At 32.4% G+C, this 19,598-nt stretch overlaps 1 protein-coding gene across 1 annotated transcript in view; it reads left to right on the top strand.

The window, feature by feature from the left end:
• The first annotated feature begins 3,533 nt into the window (after window positions 1-3,533).
• The window catches only part of LOC111085282 (delta and Notch-like epidermal growth factor-related receptor), a 101,052-nt gene continuing 84,987 nt past the window's right edge, over window positions 3,534-19,598 (top strand). Inside the window, exon 1 of the mRNA XM_022383092.1 lies at window positions 3,534-4,191. Within this exon, the coding sequence (XP_022238800.1) occupies window positions 3,940-4,191 (252 nt within the window). The 5' untranslated portion in view covers window positions 3,534-3,939. The remainder of the gene's footprint in view (window positions 4,192-19,598) is intronic.

Below are 19,598 nucleotides of genomic sequence, written 5' to 3'. Positions count from 1 at the left end.
GGTCGTCTTACTTCACCTTTCCCTAGATTGGTGTAAGTTGTGGTAACACTAGCAAGTTGATGTCAGCTACAATGAAACTAGTAGGTTCGTGTAAACTACGGTATCACTAGCAAGTTGATGTCAGCTACAATGAAACTAGTAGGTTGGTGTAAACTGTGGTATCACTAGCAAGCTGATGTTAGCTACAATGAAATCTAGTAGGTTGGTGTAAACTGTGGTATCACTAGCAAGCTGATGTCAGCTACAATGAAACTAGTAGGTTCGTGTAAACTATGGTATCACTAACAAGCTGATGTCAGCTTCAATTAAACTAGTAGGTTGGTGTAAACTGTGGTATCACTAGCAAGCTGATATCAGCTACAATGAAACTAGTAGGTTGGTGTAAGCTGTGTTATCACTAGCAAGTTGATGTCAGCTACAATGAAACTAGTGGAGCACTGTAAAATCACATATGGGAATAGCTTTATAAACGTTGTTTACCGATTATCCTCTTACTATACCATGCTTTTGAATTGTTGTTGTCGTTAGATGTCGTTGTGGTTGTATTTTGCAAAGGCTCGGTAAAGATTTAACGTTTTTAACTAACTTCTTATTAGTCATATATATTTTATATAATTTTGGTATTAACAGATAACATTAACTAGCAAAATGAACTATAAAAGGCAGTGATGGTGTATATCTAAACTACGAAAAATGAAAACCTTTTAGGGTCAAGATATGTCTCAAATAACATGTTAAAACGTCTGTCTTTTTACCCATAATCCTTTCAGTTAGTTCATTAAGGAAGTTAAATATGAGATAATTATTACTTTAAAAGCACTAATTAAGGTTATTTTATGAAATAATATCTCTAATGATGACTTTTTCAAATATCTTGGACAAAAAAAAACTATCATGCTTTGACAACTTTAGGATACAGGACTATAACATTTAGTTTCAGAATACATTTATAATTAGATAATGAATCCTAGACAAAGAGGATCATGGACATTGACCTATTAAAAACTAGTTTTATACTTCTGTTATGTAATTTCAAACCCGTAATGGGTTGACTAAGAAGATGAGCATAGGAGGAGGTATAGTCTTACCTACTTTTTTCAACAGATTATCGCAGACATGCCAAGTCTCACGAAATTTGTTTCATTGCCACGCCCTCAGAGCCCAATGTGCATATCTCACTCATGTTTAAGTAACCTAAACCTTAAGTATCTCGGTCATTATAGAGTCTTGTGGTCAATGAAAAGTCATTCGGAGAATAATCTCTCTCCCACTGGCTTTGTTATTTTCTAGAGAGCACTTTGAATGAAAATGTAAACATTTCGAAACAATTCACCTTCATGCTTGCTTGTCATAGCAGTACAGACTTCCTGAGTGTTTCGTTGATTTTCTTAACTCGTGCACTCATAAGTTGTTTTTATTATGACGTTATTATTAAGTTATACTTCACATCAGCTCGTTTTGTTTGGTGTGATTTTGTATTTCCTTTTATGTATAGTGTTGGTACTATTACTAATAAGCAAACAACCTTGAAGCAGATCTAGTTGGACGACATTGAGGATGAATCTGTTGTATTAGTAACAAAGGAAGATAAAGTCAGGAAAAGGAATTTGACTATTATATAATACAGTCAATAAATCTCTGATAAATTACGATAGCAATTGTTTCTTCTATAGTATGAAAATATTAAGCCTGTGGTGTCTGTATGTCCACTAATGTTTCACAATGTATATTTATATCTGTTTTTATTTCAGGTGTATTAAACTTACTAGACTTAATGTGACATTTTAGTCCTTGAAAATGCACCATGTACCGCTCTTTCATGCCCATTAGTCTCTTGGCATCTCTGTAAATGTCATAATATAAAAATAACTGTAAACGTGTGGAAGTAAACGCTGAATTAATAAAACACTGTGTCTCATGTATCAACACTTTTTGGAAGTCATTTTGATACATTCAGATTTTTTTCACTCTTAATAAGCCTTAGCCAAAGCTGTTTTGTGGCTTATTCGAATAAATAGTAGCCATCTATCTGTTTCTTAGACTTAGAAAAAAAGACACAATTGTTACAGATAGGCTTAACCATATTGTCTCTGAACTATAATGAAAAACTGCAATAAAACATTTCAAAAGTCTTAGCTTTTAGAAGCCAATTTATTTTCTGTGCCTCTTCTTCCATAAGAATAATCACAAGGTTATTAATTATTGGTTGCAATCAAAGTGGACACAAGGCTAGAGGAATAATTGTAATTGCTATTCTATTTCACTACCACTTGAATTATCTGGATCAAACTGTATATTAAAGAGACGATATATTATCCCCTTTGGCAAGGAAATATTAAAAGAATTTTTAAAACAAAAACAGAAATCGAAGAGAAAACTAAAGGGCAATTAAGGTAATAACCATCATCTGGATTAACTTATGTTACTCTTCCAGATCCTTAATGGCTGAGTATTACTTGGATTACGTTTACGTCATTACAGTAGGAAAATTACAGGGAAGCAATACGTCGTCACATATACCACATTACTACTATCTCCAAAGCTGTCAGCTTTTCCATTTCCCATGGCTGATAGTTGTAGTAAGTCTCTATTACTGTATTTTTATAAATGAACTTATAACTAACCATTAAACTGCACATATACATATAACCGACGTATAAATGACTATTTTTCGAACTTGATCAGCGAGTTGCAAAATCATAATGGTTTCTGACAGGTTGAAACGATGGATAAGGAAGCATTGGTAAAAGTGAATGCCCCACAACCCGTTTTACAACATTAATTATGAGATCACTGCCAATACAACATCTTTTTTTTTACCGTTTTTGTTGAAAACAGATTGATCTTATAATCACATATCCAACTAAAGAACGCTTTGATTAATTTGACGGAAAACGAAGTTTGATAATGAATAGTAGAGCCACATCAACAATTGTAAACATCTTTATTGATCGTTTCATCATTCTGAAACGCTCATTAAAGATATTCAAAATTGTAGCCGTGGCTCTACTATTCATTAAAGAACATTTTATGATTAAAGTAGAAATCTAATTATATATATTTTTGACGCTACTGCTCAACTTTTTGGTTAAAGCATTTGAGAAAAAAAAAAACTCAAGTGTATTTATAGATTCGTATTTTCTCATTTATTAGAATCTATTAGGATTTTGTTTGTTGTTAAGCGCAGAGCTTCACGCTGGGCTATATGTGCTCTGCCTACCGTGAGTATCCCAACGTGATTTTTAGCGTTATAAGCCCTCAGGCTTACACTGAACCACTGGGGACATCAGAAGTTTAAGTAAATGTCTATCAAAATTTCACCTAAATTCATTCTTAGTAATTGAGACAAGTGTCACCTAGAAATTATAGTAGTTAACGTATTCAAGTGAAGATTATGTATCTTTAGTATCCTAAACCTTGACAAGTTTCAATTTATGTATTTCAAAATATTAATCACAGTCTCACTAAAGCACTACTGCCCCCTATAGTTTTCTGTTTGTAGCACATGGCTTGTTATTTTTCCTGGCAAGTATTGATTGCACGCGGCTCGAGCTAGTGGTTCTGTGAAGATCTTCTTTATTGCTTTCCGAAAGCGCGAGAGAAGTAGAGGTTAGTACCTCTGTTCGTCCGTAGTTCCGTGCACGATTCAACAGTACCTCAGCTCTAGCATTTGAACCAACCATCAAGTCTTATTTAATACTTTGCTCCTTTAGCAAAGCTAACAGCTTCTTAGCAATCAGAAACCACTTAGTTAAGTACAAATAAAGACATTAATCATTTGTCTTAATTTAATGAGTACTGTGTCGTAAGTTGGTGACACTGATATATGCTAAAGAAGACACATGTCAAAGCGTTGCACATATTTCTAAATATTTCATCTATTTCTAGATAATTTTATTAAAATCTCTAAAATTAGTCATTAAGCACCAGTCCACGAACATGAACATTCACATCCTATTGCTTAAATTAAAAACCGTGTCATTTATCACGGTTGTTATTTATGTTACCCACCTGAGCCAACAAAACGGCGGAGCTGCTGCGACATCTACAGGCAGAATAACCGAAGTGTTGACCCAGCGGACATCAGAAGGCCCCCAACTGTCCAGTTGTCCAGTGAGTGAGCTAATAGCCGATCTTCCAGTCTGGCGAGATGTACCCCACGGTCAAGACGTTGTACTGCGAACAGAAAACGTAAGTAACACATGTCACTTTACAACGTGATTAGATTGTTGCTGTTTTTTATCATCATATTTATTAAAAATAAGTATTCTCACACAGTAAAACATTCTCCCAAAAACAGATTGCTGAATATATTCATAAACACAGTTGTAGACAAGTGTTTCCAGATGATAGTCGTAACTTTTAAAACTTTTTATTAATGGTATTTCATAATTTATTGCACCAAAACCTTTATACATGGGGTGACGTAAAAGTCACAAATGATTATGATATGTCTAAGTCCTGCCCTTACAATGATTCTTTTAAGTCCTGTTTGGGTTTCACGAATTGTTTCTTTTTCCTTTTGCTATGAAATTGCTTGAGACGTCATTAGTCTTGCTGGAGTATATGGGAGTAAGTGAGATTGTGTCGTGATATTAACGGAGCACACGTTAACAGCTATAAGAGCAGAACTTAGAAAAAACATAAATGGTGGTGTACAAATTTTGTATCACTCTGTATGATTTAATTGTTTTACTTATTTACTGTGTTTAGAAATGTATTTTCATGAATAAACTAACATGTCAGTGCTAAATGAAAGATGATCAGAAAGCTTTAAAAAAAGTAGGTTTTATAAAACATCCAACTCTAAGATGTCATATGTAACTTATAACTACACGTAAAGAATACCATTTAAAGTTTTTTACGTTAATAGCTGATGAGTAATATATAATTATACAAAATATCAACATTATTTAAACAAATAAAGGATACTGACTCTGGTTAATCGCGTTCTCACAACAGTTTTTTTAAGCATCACACGCCCTTCGGAATTTCCTAAGCATTTTTCGACATTGACAATATTGAGAAAACCCTAAGCTGCTATGTTGTTATTTTACATTTAATGTTAATAAAATGTGTATTTTTAAACAAGTTTAAGTTGTAAAAATATAGAAATAAATAGAGTTTAGCTCAACTAAAATATTTAGTGTATCTTATAACAGGGTGGTTGGCCTTTGGAATTGGTTGCCTTCGGATGTGGTGGAGGCAATAAATTTAAGTGAGTTTAAGAGAAAGCTTAATAAGTATATGAATGATAAGAGCTGGCTTTAAGATTTTTTAAAATTTATTTACTAACGGTTTTAGTTTAGTTTAGACGATGGGACAGCCGAGATGGGCCAATAGGGCCCCTGTTGTCCCAAAACGTTATGTTATGTTAAAATTATACTGAGAATTATGTGCTTTTCCTGGTTTGTTGTTTCTTAACTGAACAAGTTCTGCACACCTCACTAAGTTAGTGTCTCTTAGTGATTTCATTTCATTTATACAAACGTCTGCATATTCCACTGAGTTAATGTCTCCGAGTTATTTAATTTTACTCAAATAATCAACTACATATCTCATTAAATTAGTGCCTTCTATTGAGTTAATTGTATCCGTAAATCCATCTGCATATTGAAATATAAAGATGTTTGCACAGATTAAACATATCCCTTACAGATACTTACTAAAATAGACATGCTTGTGTGAATGATTCCAATCACTTGCAGATGACAAATTAATGAAATAGCTATTTTTATGAGTACATTGAAACCAATAAGAAATAGTAATTTAGGTAATAGTGTTCATAACTAATTATCTTATTCGTACAGATGTTTGCATATATCGTTTGGGCAGCGTTTGGTTTTACTGAGACAAACATTATTAAATTTCGATTGTATAGTTTTGTGTCTAAATATTTCTCCTGTTTAATCTATATAAACAGTTTCTTTATACTCTCACAAATATTTCCATGTTTAGTTAATTTACTCTAAGTTTTTTGTTGTTTTTTCTTTGCATAGCTCGTCTAATTATGAGTATATTTTAAGAGCTTAATATGTATGTGTTTGAAATATGGCTTTTAGGAATGCAAAAATTATCATTGGTGGTTTTTACACGTACAAACATCTTTCAATTTCAATGGAAAAATATCTGTATATTTCAATTATTTAGCGTTTGGAGATGATTTTTTTTTGGCTTATACATTTCTACTTATTTCACTAGTTTAGTTACTGCGAATGATATATTTTATACAGAGATAAATCAATGCATGTTATATTTATGATAGATAACGCCGAGTCTTCTTTTATTTCGATGAGCAGTGTAACATTTCTTTGGATTCGATACATAAGCAAAACGCTAGTCCAACAAATTAGACTTCACAAACGTACACAGCAAATGTTATTTTACTACTTTGTTGTAAATTAATTGCATGTGGAGTTTTTTCATTGTGATTCGAAGATTTTTGCTCACTTCACGATAACTTTCTGTAGTTCATTTTCAGTTCATTTTTATTAATGTGCTTCCCAGTGGCACAGCGGTATGTGTGCGGACTTACAACGCCAGAAACCGGGTTTCAATACTCGTGGTGGGCAGAGCACAGATAGCCCATTGTGTAGCTTTGTTCTTAACTATAAACAAACAAATAAATTTTATTAATTTGTTACAATGATGCTGCAGAGGTATGTTCAGGAAAATGGGTGTTTATTAAATGTCTTAGAACCCTTAAAAAGTTCTTCAATGGTAGAGTGAGTAAACGAACAAATATAAAAAAATACAATGTTACTATGTATTTAAGAAATACGTACCTTGTTCTTGAACTATTAAATATGTCATAAATTATTTAAGATATTATGAATCTTTACCAACTGAGAACATAATAAATTACACATAAATATTCTCATGAAATTATATTTTAATTGCATATTTTTCGATTGAAAATTCCTCTTTATTTTGAGTGATATGCAAAAGAACATTGGTATGAGGCTATGGTGTTGTAGTGAAATAATTGTAAATTTAAGTTTACTATCCACCCATGGTTTGCCAGTTAAGTAATTATTTAGTTTGTTGTCAAGCTTATCCTTTAAGTTACCATGTTAAGTATTGGTTTGTTTGTTGTCTGGATTATCTATTAAGTAATGGTTTGTTTATTGTTGCGTTTGTCTTTTAAATAATAACTTGTTTGTCTTTAGGTACGTTTGTCAAGTTACTTATTTGTTATTCTTTAGGTTTGTCTGTTAAGTACTGATTTTTAGCCTGTTAAATACTTATTTTTTGTCAAGTTACTTCTTTGTTAGTCTTGAGATTTGTCTGTTAAGTATTGATTTTTTTATCATGCTGCTTCTTTGTTTACTCTTTAAATTTGTCTGTTAAGTACTGATTTTTTTTTGTCAAATTATCTTAGATTTGTCGGTAAAGTGCCGATTTTTTTTATGAAGGGACTTGTTTGTTAGTCTTTAGATTTGTCTGTTAAGTACTGATTTTTTGTCAAGTTACTTGTTTGCTACTCTTTAGATTTATTTGTTAAGTAGTGATTTTTGTCAAGTTACTTGTTTGATGCTCTTCAGGACTGTCTAAGTATAGCTTTTTTTGTCAAGTTACTTTAGTTTTGTCTGTAAGTACTGATTTTTTGTCAAGTTACCTTAGATTTGTCTGTTAAGTACTGATTTTTTTGTCAAGTTACTTTAGATTTGCCTGTAAGTACTGATTTTTTGTTAAGTTGCTTCAGGTTTGTCTGTCAAGTACTGATTTTTTGTCAAGTTACTTTAGATTTGTCTGTTAAGCACTGATTTTTTGTCAAGTTACAATTTATAGTTGTCTGTAATTACCGATGTTTGTCAAGTTACTTTAGATTTGTCTGTCAGTACCGATCCATTTTTGTCAAATTACTTATTTGTTACTCTTTAGGAATGTCTAAGTATAGATTTTTTGTCAATTTACTTTAGGTTTGTCTCTCAGTGCTTAACAGACAAATCTAAAGTAACTTGACAAAAAATCAGTACTTAAAAACAAATCTAAAGTAACTTGGCAAAAATCAGTACTTACAGGCAAATCTAAAGTGACTTGACAAAAAATCAGTACTTAACAGACAAATCTAAAGTAACTTGACAAAAAATCGATCGGTACTGACAGACAAATCTAAAGTAACTTGACAAAAAAGTACCGATTTTTTGTCAAGTTACTTTAGGTTTATCTGTTAAGTATTGATTTTTTTGTCAAGTTACTTTAGATTTGTCTGTTAAGCACTGATTTTTTGTCAAGTTACAATTTATAGTTGTCTGTAATTACCAATTTTTGTCAAGTTACTTTAGATTTGTCTGTCAGTACCGATCGATTTTTTGTCAAGTTGCTTATTTGTTACTCTTTAGGAATGTTTAAGTATAGATTTTTTTGTCAAGTTACTTTAGGTTTGTCTGTTAAGTACTGATTTTTTTTCAAGTTACGTCTTTAATACTTTTAGATTTATTTGTTAAGTACTGTTTTTTGTCAATTTGCTTATTTGTTGCTAATTAGGATTGCTGTTAAGCACTGATGTTTTGTCAAGTTACCTTTTGTTACTCTTTAAATTTTCCCGTTAATTACTAAATTTTCGTCAAGTTACTTGTTTGTTAATCTATAGATTAGTTTTTAATATTAATATTTGTCTTTAGGCTAGATTGTTAAGTACTACTTGTTTGTTTACACATTTATGAGTTTAAGTACCAGTTTTCTTGCCTGTAGGTTTACTTGTTAGGTCGTAATTTGACTGTCATTGCGTTTACATGCCATTATAACGTGTTACTAACCTAAGTAATACGTTAAGTAAGCTATCATTTGATACAGCACAGTAAACTAGAAAGTTTAAATTGCAATTAAAATGAGAATTTGGTAATTAAACTTCACAGACCTTCTTGGTAATTTTAAAACAAATATTTTTTTAACTTAAAGAAGTCAATGTGTTTTTTAGAATAGACAGTCTCGCCACACAGATGTCTGAGGAACCCCGTGTTTTCTTTTATACTGCATGATTCATAAGTAACGCAGACAAAAAGACCATTTCATATAATAACTGAACCAGGAGTTCAAACATTGAAAGAACTTTTTAAAAAAACCTTCAAACCAAGCGAATGTCATAAAACTCAAGAAATAAAACCTTTCAAATTATTTGAATAGTTTGTTTACTTTTAAAATATGTTTTAAAAATCTAATTTCACGTGGTGTTTTTTGCTAATTCCATTTAATCAAACCCTTTGAAAAGCTTTGAATTTCCTAAAAGAGTTCAAATATTTGAACCATTATATATATATATATGATAACTAAAAAAAAAGAGACTCGCATTAATTTTATTTTCCTTCGTGCTGTTCTCATACATGTTATCAGTGCTGCAGGCTTCAGCGCCGACTTCCATTTAATCTCTACAATGATGTTTCCATGTCCACAAATAATGCTAACAGAAACGAAGGCTAGGTATACAAAGTAATAGGTATTTTTCACTTTGCTTATCTATATAAATATAATAGTACTGTCTGTTGTATGTCCTTGTAACTACTTCACAGGGTGTGGATGGATCTTCACCAAAATTGGTATGGAGGTTGTATTAGGTTCATGCAAATGTTCAGTTTTCCATTTTGCGTTTTGCAGTTTTATGTGCATTTTTGCGTTTTTTTACTACTACTTCGCCCCCTGTTGGTGGATCTTCCCCAAATTTGGCATGAATGTTTGTCGGGTCCATGCGGAGGTACAAGCAAAGTTGCGGTTTCACATTTTGTATTTTGCAGTTTTTATGGACGTTTTGTACAATTACCTAAAAGGAAAGCAACTTTTCATGTCCTAAGGCAACTTTTCATTAATCATGAATTTCAGTCCAGGGGATTGGTACTCCAGCTAGTTTATATTAAAACAACATTATTCGAAAAAATGTTACGATACTGTAATTTTCTAATTACAGTCTAGGACGAATGATAAAGAAAACAGAGGTTTAATGTTTAGTGAGGAACCTACTGATTAATTAATTTAACAAATAATAACAGAACTTTTACAATATGGAAATTCTGGTTTTAACGTTTACAACGTTTTGACTCATAGTATCGAGTCATCGTCAGATAACTATTACGTTCATTAAGACAGTCTGACTCGTGATGGTGAGGACAAGTTTTTTAGGTGACGTTGAATTAACTTTTTTAGTAAAATGAGCTAGATAAAATATTGATATACATAAAAAGAAGTTCTTGGATATTTATTTAGCTTTAGCTTTGATAACTTTATCAGTAGTGCTTCAGCTATTTGTCTTCTTTTGATGTCTGTTTCTCGTCGGACGTTTTCGACATTGTTTTTAGTGATAATATGTTTTGTTTCTTTGAGATCTTGGAAAACATGCGAGTCTTTTAAAATGTCCCTTAAACCTAATTTTCATTTCTCTTCTGACTTCTCTGGTATTAAAGTTTTTACAAGAGTTGCATTTGATGAGCACTAGGATGAGAAAGTAAATCATAAAACATTTTATTCTGGGAAGAAAAACAAAATCTTGTTGAGATTTAATATGCATCAGTCTGAGAATAGGTTTATTTTCAATTTCTCTGGTATTATGTTTCAACGAAAAAAAAAACGCGTCATACAACGCATGGAATAAAACATTTTACTAACTTTACTGAAAAACAAATTGGTACATCTAAGAGCATAGAATTTAAATTTATTTTTAAAAAAGCTTTTACAGTTCAGCCTGAAGTGTAAAGATTTTGATTGGCACGATACATTGTGAAGTCATGCAAGTCATATATGATGTCTGTAGTTAATGTTGTGATTGGAGCTACACATTAATGTGCAGATATTGACTAAAATACTGATAATTAATGTAGAAGTTTTGGCTGTCACTACACATTAGTTTGAGATTTTCATTTGTATTTCTGAAAATGTTTAAGGGATTTCAATGGTTTTTAACAAGTTAAATTAACAAAACGCATCAGACAACGTAGTAAAAATAACATCAGTGTGATATTTGAATTACTATCAGCAGGTTCTAATCGTGATCTATGTATTAAATATAAAAAAAGCAAGAAAATAAAAAAATCCTATTGACAAATTTGTCTATATGCGTTTTTAAAGAAATTGCGAGTCTGACGTTAAGCTATTGTAACTACCAATAAGGTTTCCCCTTGTAATGAGAAAGCCTTTACATTTAACTAGCTTTCAACTTCGACTACGAACGATGAGCTTATTGTTTACTTAAGATTTTACATTATTCTACCAGCTCTTACCACTCAGTGGACTAACTTTTTAAAAGAAAACGTAATGAACGTGCCAGCGAATATACCCTTCCATTAGTAGTTAACTGACTTTTAGATGATTCTTTAACCTTTAAAATAAAAACAGGAAATTGTTTCATAGTATCATCTACCATGATGAAACTTAACGTCTTTCGTCATTATAAAATCCACTTATAAGACATAGGTCATAGCAAAGGAAGTTTAGCTTGTACCGTACCAAGTTACGTTTGTCTCACATTTAAGGAAGAACTCGACTATCAATGTCGGTTTAGTAAATATTACTTGTACACTATAATTTCTGCAAGAGCTCGAAATCTACAAACTAATTAGGTTAACTTAGTTTCATTTTGTACTTTAAGAGGATGCTCCATTATATTGACAAGCAGTTTATATGTAAAGCGCCTCTCGTAGCCACATTAAGAACCTGTTTTTATACAGCACGCTCCTAGACTACTTTATTACAACGCCACCTGTAGTCGTTTACTTTCATAAATGTTTTCTGCAAGTGTTTTTAGACACATGTACCACATTGCAGTGCTGCAAAATTTGTAGTTCTCTCACCATTTATACATTTATATCCAAACTTAAGTTTTTCTACCCCTATGTAGTATTTTAAAAACATTTGAAGAAGATGGTTGAATATAATGGAGTATCTAGTTGTGATTGGTTATCTCGGCCTTAAACGAATCACAGTTTGTGCTTTGTATATCAGATAAGAATTCTACTCGATAGCGCAATTTACTGGTTCGCTTCAATGACATTTATTTTTTAAAAAAAGAAAGAAAAAAAGCTTCGACTACTTATTTATAGCTAAAAATCCGTTTCTTTCCATAAGCAAAACTTGTCATAAGTAGTTCAAGGTTAAAGCGTCGAAATTCTACAAAAACATATTATGTGATCTGTCTCGCGCTGTTTCACAGCGCGCGAATCCATTTGTAGCGTCACTTTTTCTGCAGTTTTAAATGCGAATTTCTTCTGTCAAAAAAAAAAAGATTTTTAAGATAAATATATTATTTTTTAAGAATAATATATGTTGTACCAACATTGTAGTGGACTAATCATTATAGCTATGTTGATAATAAACCTTTATTGCAACCGTTTAAGTAATAAGCCTTTTATTGTAGTTATGTTTTTATTGGACATGTGTAATGTAGTCTTATGGATAATGGATCTTTTATTGTAACTTTTTCGTATTTGATATTTTAATGTACTCGTATGTGTAATGTACCTGTTATTGTATCACTGTAGGTAATAGATTTTTATTATAACCCTTTTGATGATTGCCACTTCATTCTACAGCTTTGTGGATAACAGACATTTTTATAGCTTTAATGAAGAACGTTGTACTTAATAAATGTTTACTTAGTATTATAGAGGTTTTGTTCCTTATGTATTTATATTATAATTTAGCATGGGATTTGTGATTGTGGATTTTAAAGCACAGCAATACCACGATTCAAGCTAAGAGATCTTTACATACACGTAGAAATTACAGCAATATGTATACTATGTTTACTTTTGCCGAGTCTAGAGATACATTGATCAGTCAAAGTGTATTCCAAATATAAAGAATGTTTAGATGATTTTTAAATAATTGTTAGTTTATTCTTTAATGTATTTGCCTTAAGACTATCTGCTGGCGTCCTTAATATTGAGATAATGACCAGAGGGAAAACAGCCAGGTATTCTATCACCCATCATCCGCGCAAAGAGATTTACAGTTACTCTTATAACGCACAATCGGCTTAAAGTGAGGGGAGGGATATGTTTTGTGACATTGCGCGGATTTGAACCCAATTCCTCATGTCCAAAATTAAGAGCTCCGTCACAGGACCAAACCCCATCTTCTCTGAAATCAGGAATGAATTTATGATTATTTGATTACTTTCACAATATGGATAACATACTTATACTAGTACATAAATAAAAAGCATTATTGAATCTATTACTCAACTACTAAGTTAGAACTATTATTTTTAAACAAGCTTTTGTTTTCTGAATATATCATAGGCGCGATACTTAATATTACTGAGGCAAACTTAAAAAGTTCACAAAACTGTGATTCTACATGATGCAAGACACTGCACCTTATTCATCAGTTTGTGATATTCATTGAGTGTTATAACATAATTTCTGTGTTGACTACGTATACTTGTAGTATTATTATAACAAGCTGGTAAACAATGGGGCGTAATTAGGCTTAACTAAGAACTTTTAATTATGTTGTATATAACAGTAACATATAATCAACGTTTGAAAATATGGTACAATTTGTGTTACACTTCGTTGCTCCTATGTTATTGTTTGCTCTCCAGTAAATATTACAGTGTAAAGCTGGATTAATACCGAAACTCTGGTTCTAGTACTTATTTGAATCGTTTGAAATTATCGAAAATAGTATATCAACTTACCATTTAACTGTCTTTTGCTTTCTTCAGTGCGATCTATTTCATTCAGTCTTTACAATTAGTGTCTGAAACCGTTGTACTAAATAGTCTATCACTTTTTATTAATAATGTCAACTGCTTCACAGTGTTGTTATTATTCTTGTTGAAAACCATTATAAGTAAACACAAGTTAGGTGTAAACGTCAAACTTTAAACTTTGAATATTTCAAAAATGATAAGGGTATTAACGTACGCTTTTCACTATAATAGTGTTATTATGTAGATTTTTCACCTGAATAAATATTTCACAAAGCCTTGAGTTATTTATAGCTGACGTCTATTACTAAAGTAATACAGTAATAACAGTGGCACAGCGGTATGTCTGCGGACTTACAACGCTAGAAACTGGGTTTCGATACCCGTGGTGGGTAGAGCACAGATAGCCCTTTGTGTAGCTTTGTGCTTAATAACAAACAACAATTAATAAAATAATTTTAATGCCTTAAACAAATAAGGTTGTGTAGTTCAAATTTTTATTAATAGTTTTTCAGTTTAATATTTAATGGGCTTTTTTTAATGCTAATACATTACGCAATTGTGTTGTCTCTGAAGAAGGGTTGAGGTTAAAAGAAACTTCTTTCTTTAGACTTTCTGCCTGATATTGTTTTTTTTTTCTTAGTACATAGATAAGAGAACAGTATCTTTTCTACCTCACTAAGTGAATCTAAGTGCTGGGTATCCAGAATTTTGAGATATATCTAATAATGAGTAAAATTCGGTAAAAGCATTTCTCCATTTCTCGTTACACTTTCAGAATTTGCTAAAGGTTTGTAAAATGAATTTTACTTAAGATAGGTTGAGAGAACTCCTAAAGACTAGCTAGAGTCAGAAAATAAATACATTACCTCGACTGGTACTAGTGCAAATAATCTCCAAAGATTTAAATTTCAATCTACACATTAATACCCGTTTGACAATTATTTTTACGGTTCCCTGATAAATACAAGAATTTTTAATAACAAACAGCTTTAGGGACAGCATCAGCACCAATTGTCATTTTATGGTATACAACGTACAAGTGTGACTGGTATTACTAATACAATTATTGTCCATGAAAACACAAGTATGTGCCAGTTTTTGCCGCTATTGAAATTTACATTTTTGGTGATGATTTGCGTTTATATTGGTCAAGGTAAACTATAATAACAGTTTGTGCGGAATGAGGTGTTAGTCATATTTTTGTTTAGTGGCAATATATGATAATGTTGGTCAAGCATTTATTGAATTACATAATGCTCATGTTAATAAATAGTTATTTTTACCGGTGATGTGTTCTGATACTGGTAATGTTTTTAGTTAATAACACATTTTGCTGATACTAACCTGTAGTTAATGACAGTGTGCTAAAAGGTAGTTTACGTAAATGAATGAAATTATAAGTAATATATGCACGAACAGTAGTCCTATTTTGTCATATGAGAATGTCATTTATCTATAGTATTGGTTTTTCAAGATAAATATATCTATATAACAATGTGTTCTGGAGAAAATTAAATTTATGAGTGAGTTTCGGAATCAAACATTAACCTTGTCTGTACAATATCTCAGACTAAAAAATATACTTGATATCTCATTGTTTATGTTTATGACATAAAATTACTGTGGTATTTCATATTACAAATCAGTCACTTCCAAAACCCAGGGCATTGGCTTTTTATAACAAAGTGCTCAAAATAGTGGTCTGATACCTTGTGAATGAATAAAATAAGGAAGTCCACACAATGTTATGTTAGAACAATGGGTCACTAACCATTCAAGGAATGGTCAACATGTGTTTACTGTTTCAAAAGGTCTTTTGGGGGGGGTATATTTTGGAACTCCAAAACTGTAAAACTATAAATTCACACTTGTACAAAATGTATATAACAATTTGATATACGAATAGTATTTCAATTCTAACTAAGTTATGAGGATGGGTAGCATTTGTAAGCAATACAGCAAAAATATGAATCCCATAGTCTCGCAATACGGTTAAAAGTTGTTCTAAGGCTCTCCAGTTTCAATTCCAAGACCAAAAAATTACTTAACCAGTTCTAAGAGTACTAGGAAAATGAGGAAACAATACAAAAGAAATGGAAATTTGAATCGAAGGATGTAGGGGTCATCTGTTTTGGAACCTACTTCCCAACCGGTGGGTCAGCGGTAAGTCTGAGAGCTTATAACAGAAAATTCGCGTATCCAAATCCGCGGTGAGCAGACTACAGGTAGCTCATTCCGAAGCTTTGTACTTAACAACAAACAATCAAAATCTTTTAGAGGCTTCTATGTATCTAATGAATTACAAAGTACCAAGGTATACAGGCTAATTGAAAAAAAAATCTGGGGTACCAATTGAAAACTTCCCAAACGTTAAAAGTCAGCTAAGGCTCACAACCAGATTGTACCAGTTGGTTTTCCATGTCATATCGTTACCTTGAAAATTATTAAAACACATATTCACCAGGGAGTTGGCAACTCCAATATCACTCTTTGGGATTAACAGACATCACGTTAGAATGTAATATTAATTTCATTTTGATATATCATAGGTAGAAATATCTCGAAATTTAGAACCCTTTTGCATGTTGGCCGTTGGTTTTAGGTTTAAATAGCTAGTGTGGGTTTGTTTATTGTTAAGCAAAAAGCTACAAAATGACTTACTGCTGAGGTACTGGGGGCAAATAGCTTATAAGATGTAAGAGTGTAGTATTCAGCTTTATTTGAATAAAAGGACAGTTTTAAATAATACTAATTGATACAGGCTGTGAAGTGCAGTTACAATCAGGAAAAGATAACATTGTTATGATATCAGAAGAGGAGATCGTATATTCCAGGTTGAGTCCAAATTATTGGAAGGTATTTAATGTATTGTGAGGCATAATACCATGGAACTTAAGTTCTAGCTGATGATAAAGAAACTTCAAGCTAGCTTGTAAGGAAAGAAGACTGTAGAGGCCAGTTCTATTCAAGGAAATATAATTGTATTATGATTTAGGAGTCATAAAGCCTGGCTTTGGTCGTTGAGAAAGCAACGTTTATAATAGCTTGTGGGGTAAGAGACAGAGTGCTGGGTGTTAGCTGTTCTTGTTGGATGAAAGGACAAAACTGCAGCCAATGGATGAGTATAGTTTTATTCATCTTTTGGAGTTGGAGCCGATAAAACTCGAGATAATAGTCTAAAAGCACTGTGATAGGGAGAAGAAAATAATTGTAACATGGCTTAAATACGTCACAGCCAGGGAGGGGTGACTGTTTTAACAATGACTTGAGGGTTGTGGAACCGAATATAAGACATTATATTTCTATTGCATTCAACGTGAACTTCAAGAATTCAGCAATTTTGTTTAATTACGTGATTATAAATTCAATTCGTAACACACGTTAGTATGTTAATTAGTTGCGTTTATTTCAGAACAAGAAACGTGAGGAATTTTTAGTGATTATTTTGATAATTATACTTGTTTATGACCATTTTGGTTTTGAATTCAGATGATGCCTTAATTGCAGCTGCTTGCATACTTAAGGTTATGAGACAAATCAATATTTTAAGAACTAATAGTTGGAAATATTCTCTGGTAATAATTCAAACTTTACATAAAATTATTTCCTAAATTAAGTTAGATTTTATGACATTTTAGCATACAAATACCATATATCTCATTCTTCTATAGGTAGGTATTTAAAATGTTGAATTTTTAAAGTTGTTCTAGAGTTTAATTTAGAACGTTCAAAGTCTAGACTAATTCATATGCTAATTCAACCGTAGGTATTACTTTCTCCAGTCATTAATTTGATACTCATATCGTAATATTATTTAGCTATAAAAACAGGGTTGTCAGTATATATCTGAAACATATTAATGCACGGACTAAATTATTTCGGTAATTATTGTTACAAAATGTGTAACTTCTTTAACAAATAACTCAAACTGAAGAAATAAGTAGATGATACAGAATCGGCAGGACAAAGAAATGCGAAAAACGAGAGTGCACAGGATATAACTCATAAAGGTTTGGTTTGTTCTGAATTTCGCGGAAAGCTCCACTAGGCCTATCTGAGAATGCCATACCTAATTTAGTAGTGAAAGGCTAAAGGGATAGCAGTTAGTCATCACCACTCTTGGGCTACTCTTTTATCAACGAATAGTGGAATTGACCGTTACATTATAACACCCTCATGGCTGAAAGGACGAGCACTTTTAGTGTGATGGAGATTCGAACCTGCAACCCTCAGAGTGAGAGTCAAGCGCCCTAACTACTTGACCTTACCGCGCCAACTCATAAAATATAACAATATAGAACAAACAAATATCAACAAATAATACAAAGTACGAATGAGATAAGTGTGAGAGAACAAAAGCACAGGACCTATTACTAGTTAAGAGTATAGGTTAAACAGTTATAAGAAAATGGATTGTTGTTTTTATTTGCTATTATGCACATGGCTACAAAAAGGGCAATCTGTGCTCTTCCTACGGTTTCTAGCCGTATAAGTCCGCAGACATACCGCTGTGCCACTGTGGAACAATGAAATGGAACAGTATAGAGCAGAGAAATATTAGAGAAGAATAAAATTATGATACAGGAAAATACTACTTAACATGAGAGTACAGATGAAAAAACAGTTGTGAGTAAAACAGTACATAACATACAAATGTATTAACAAAGAAAAAAAGCACAAACAAAATAAATTTGAGAAAATGAAGTACAAGAAACAACACTGCAGTACAAGCAATTATTAATACCCAGTCTACCAGTCAGGAAGAGATTTTGGTTAAATTGATTTTCAAGCAAAATTTCTAGCACTCTCTCTTTTTTTTTAAGTTTTGAATATGGATTTAAGTTCTTTGGAAAATGTATAATCTGAATTCCTCATCACTGTGGACGAACTTGCACTAGTTTCCAGGCTATGATAGGGTAACTGCCATACCCACAAAAAACACGGTAGTAGCTACATATGTTGCGCAATATAGAATAAAATTCCTCTACTCTATCAAGCCGTTATCTCAGCGGTTTTCGCGAATTATGTCCATAAAAATGACCGAGGAAGGCATACATCATCAATGTGTGCAAAATACAACTGCGCCATCTTTGTCTTTGTTGTGATGGTTTCTGCTCGGAATCACAGACAAATACTCGTTAAGTCGGTTTCAGGAACTAGTATGATGTGTGAAGGATGAAATAACAGTATTAGTAGCAACATTATTTGTAGCAGAGCAACATAAGTAACAGCACTAGCAGGGCACCAGTACTAGTAGCAGAGGCAGTAGTAGCATCACCGGCATGGCACATAATGGAATATAAACCAATGAATGGTTTTATCTTTGTTTTAGACCAGTTAAAAATTAGCATTCAAAAGCGCCTTTTATTTGACCATTCATGGCACGCCAAGATAAATACTTAGTCTGGTCAATCCCCTAAACTCCGCATCCTCGTGGCCAAATGTCACTGAGATGTGAATGATTTAGGCAGTAAAGTGTATTTTTTGAGGTTCAAATTTTAATAGCTTTGACACCCCCTCCGTAGCCTACTCAATCCCTAAATTTGAGCTCGTTGACTCGCAGATTAGTGTTAATAGATAACAAAAACGAAAAACTGGGAGAACAGGTTAACTTATAATAAGAAATTATACTCTAAAGCGATTTTAGCTGTGTTTTTTCAAACATTTTCTAGCTTCCTTACCTCTGAGCATAATGAACTTCTCAGGGTATTTAAGGTGAGGTTCATAGGATTCTAAAATCCCTTACTTTATTAATTTTCTCATTTTTATGAGTTTCAGAGCTATTTAACTTTACTCCCTTGCTGTCGAGCCCGGCATGGCCAGGTGGTTAGAGCACTCGACTCGCTATCTGAGGGTCGCGGGTTCGAATCCCCGTCCCGCCAAACATGCTCGCCCTTTCAGCCGTGGGGGCGTTATAATGTGACGATCAATCCCACTATTCGTTGGTAAAAAG

This window comes from Limulus polyphemus, unplaced genomic scaffold (assembly GCF_000517525.1).
Source record: "Limulus polyphemus unplaced genomic scaffold, Limulus_polyphemus-2.1.2 Scaffold308, whole genome shotgun sequence".
NCBI lineage: Eukaryota > Metazoa > Arthropoda > Merostomata > Xiphosura > Limulidae > Limulus > Limulus polyphemus.
The sequence above is the reverse complement of the archived record's forward strand: the minus strand, read 5'-3'. Positions and strand labels throughout refer to the sequence as shown.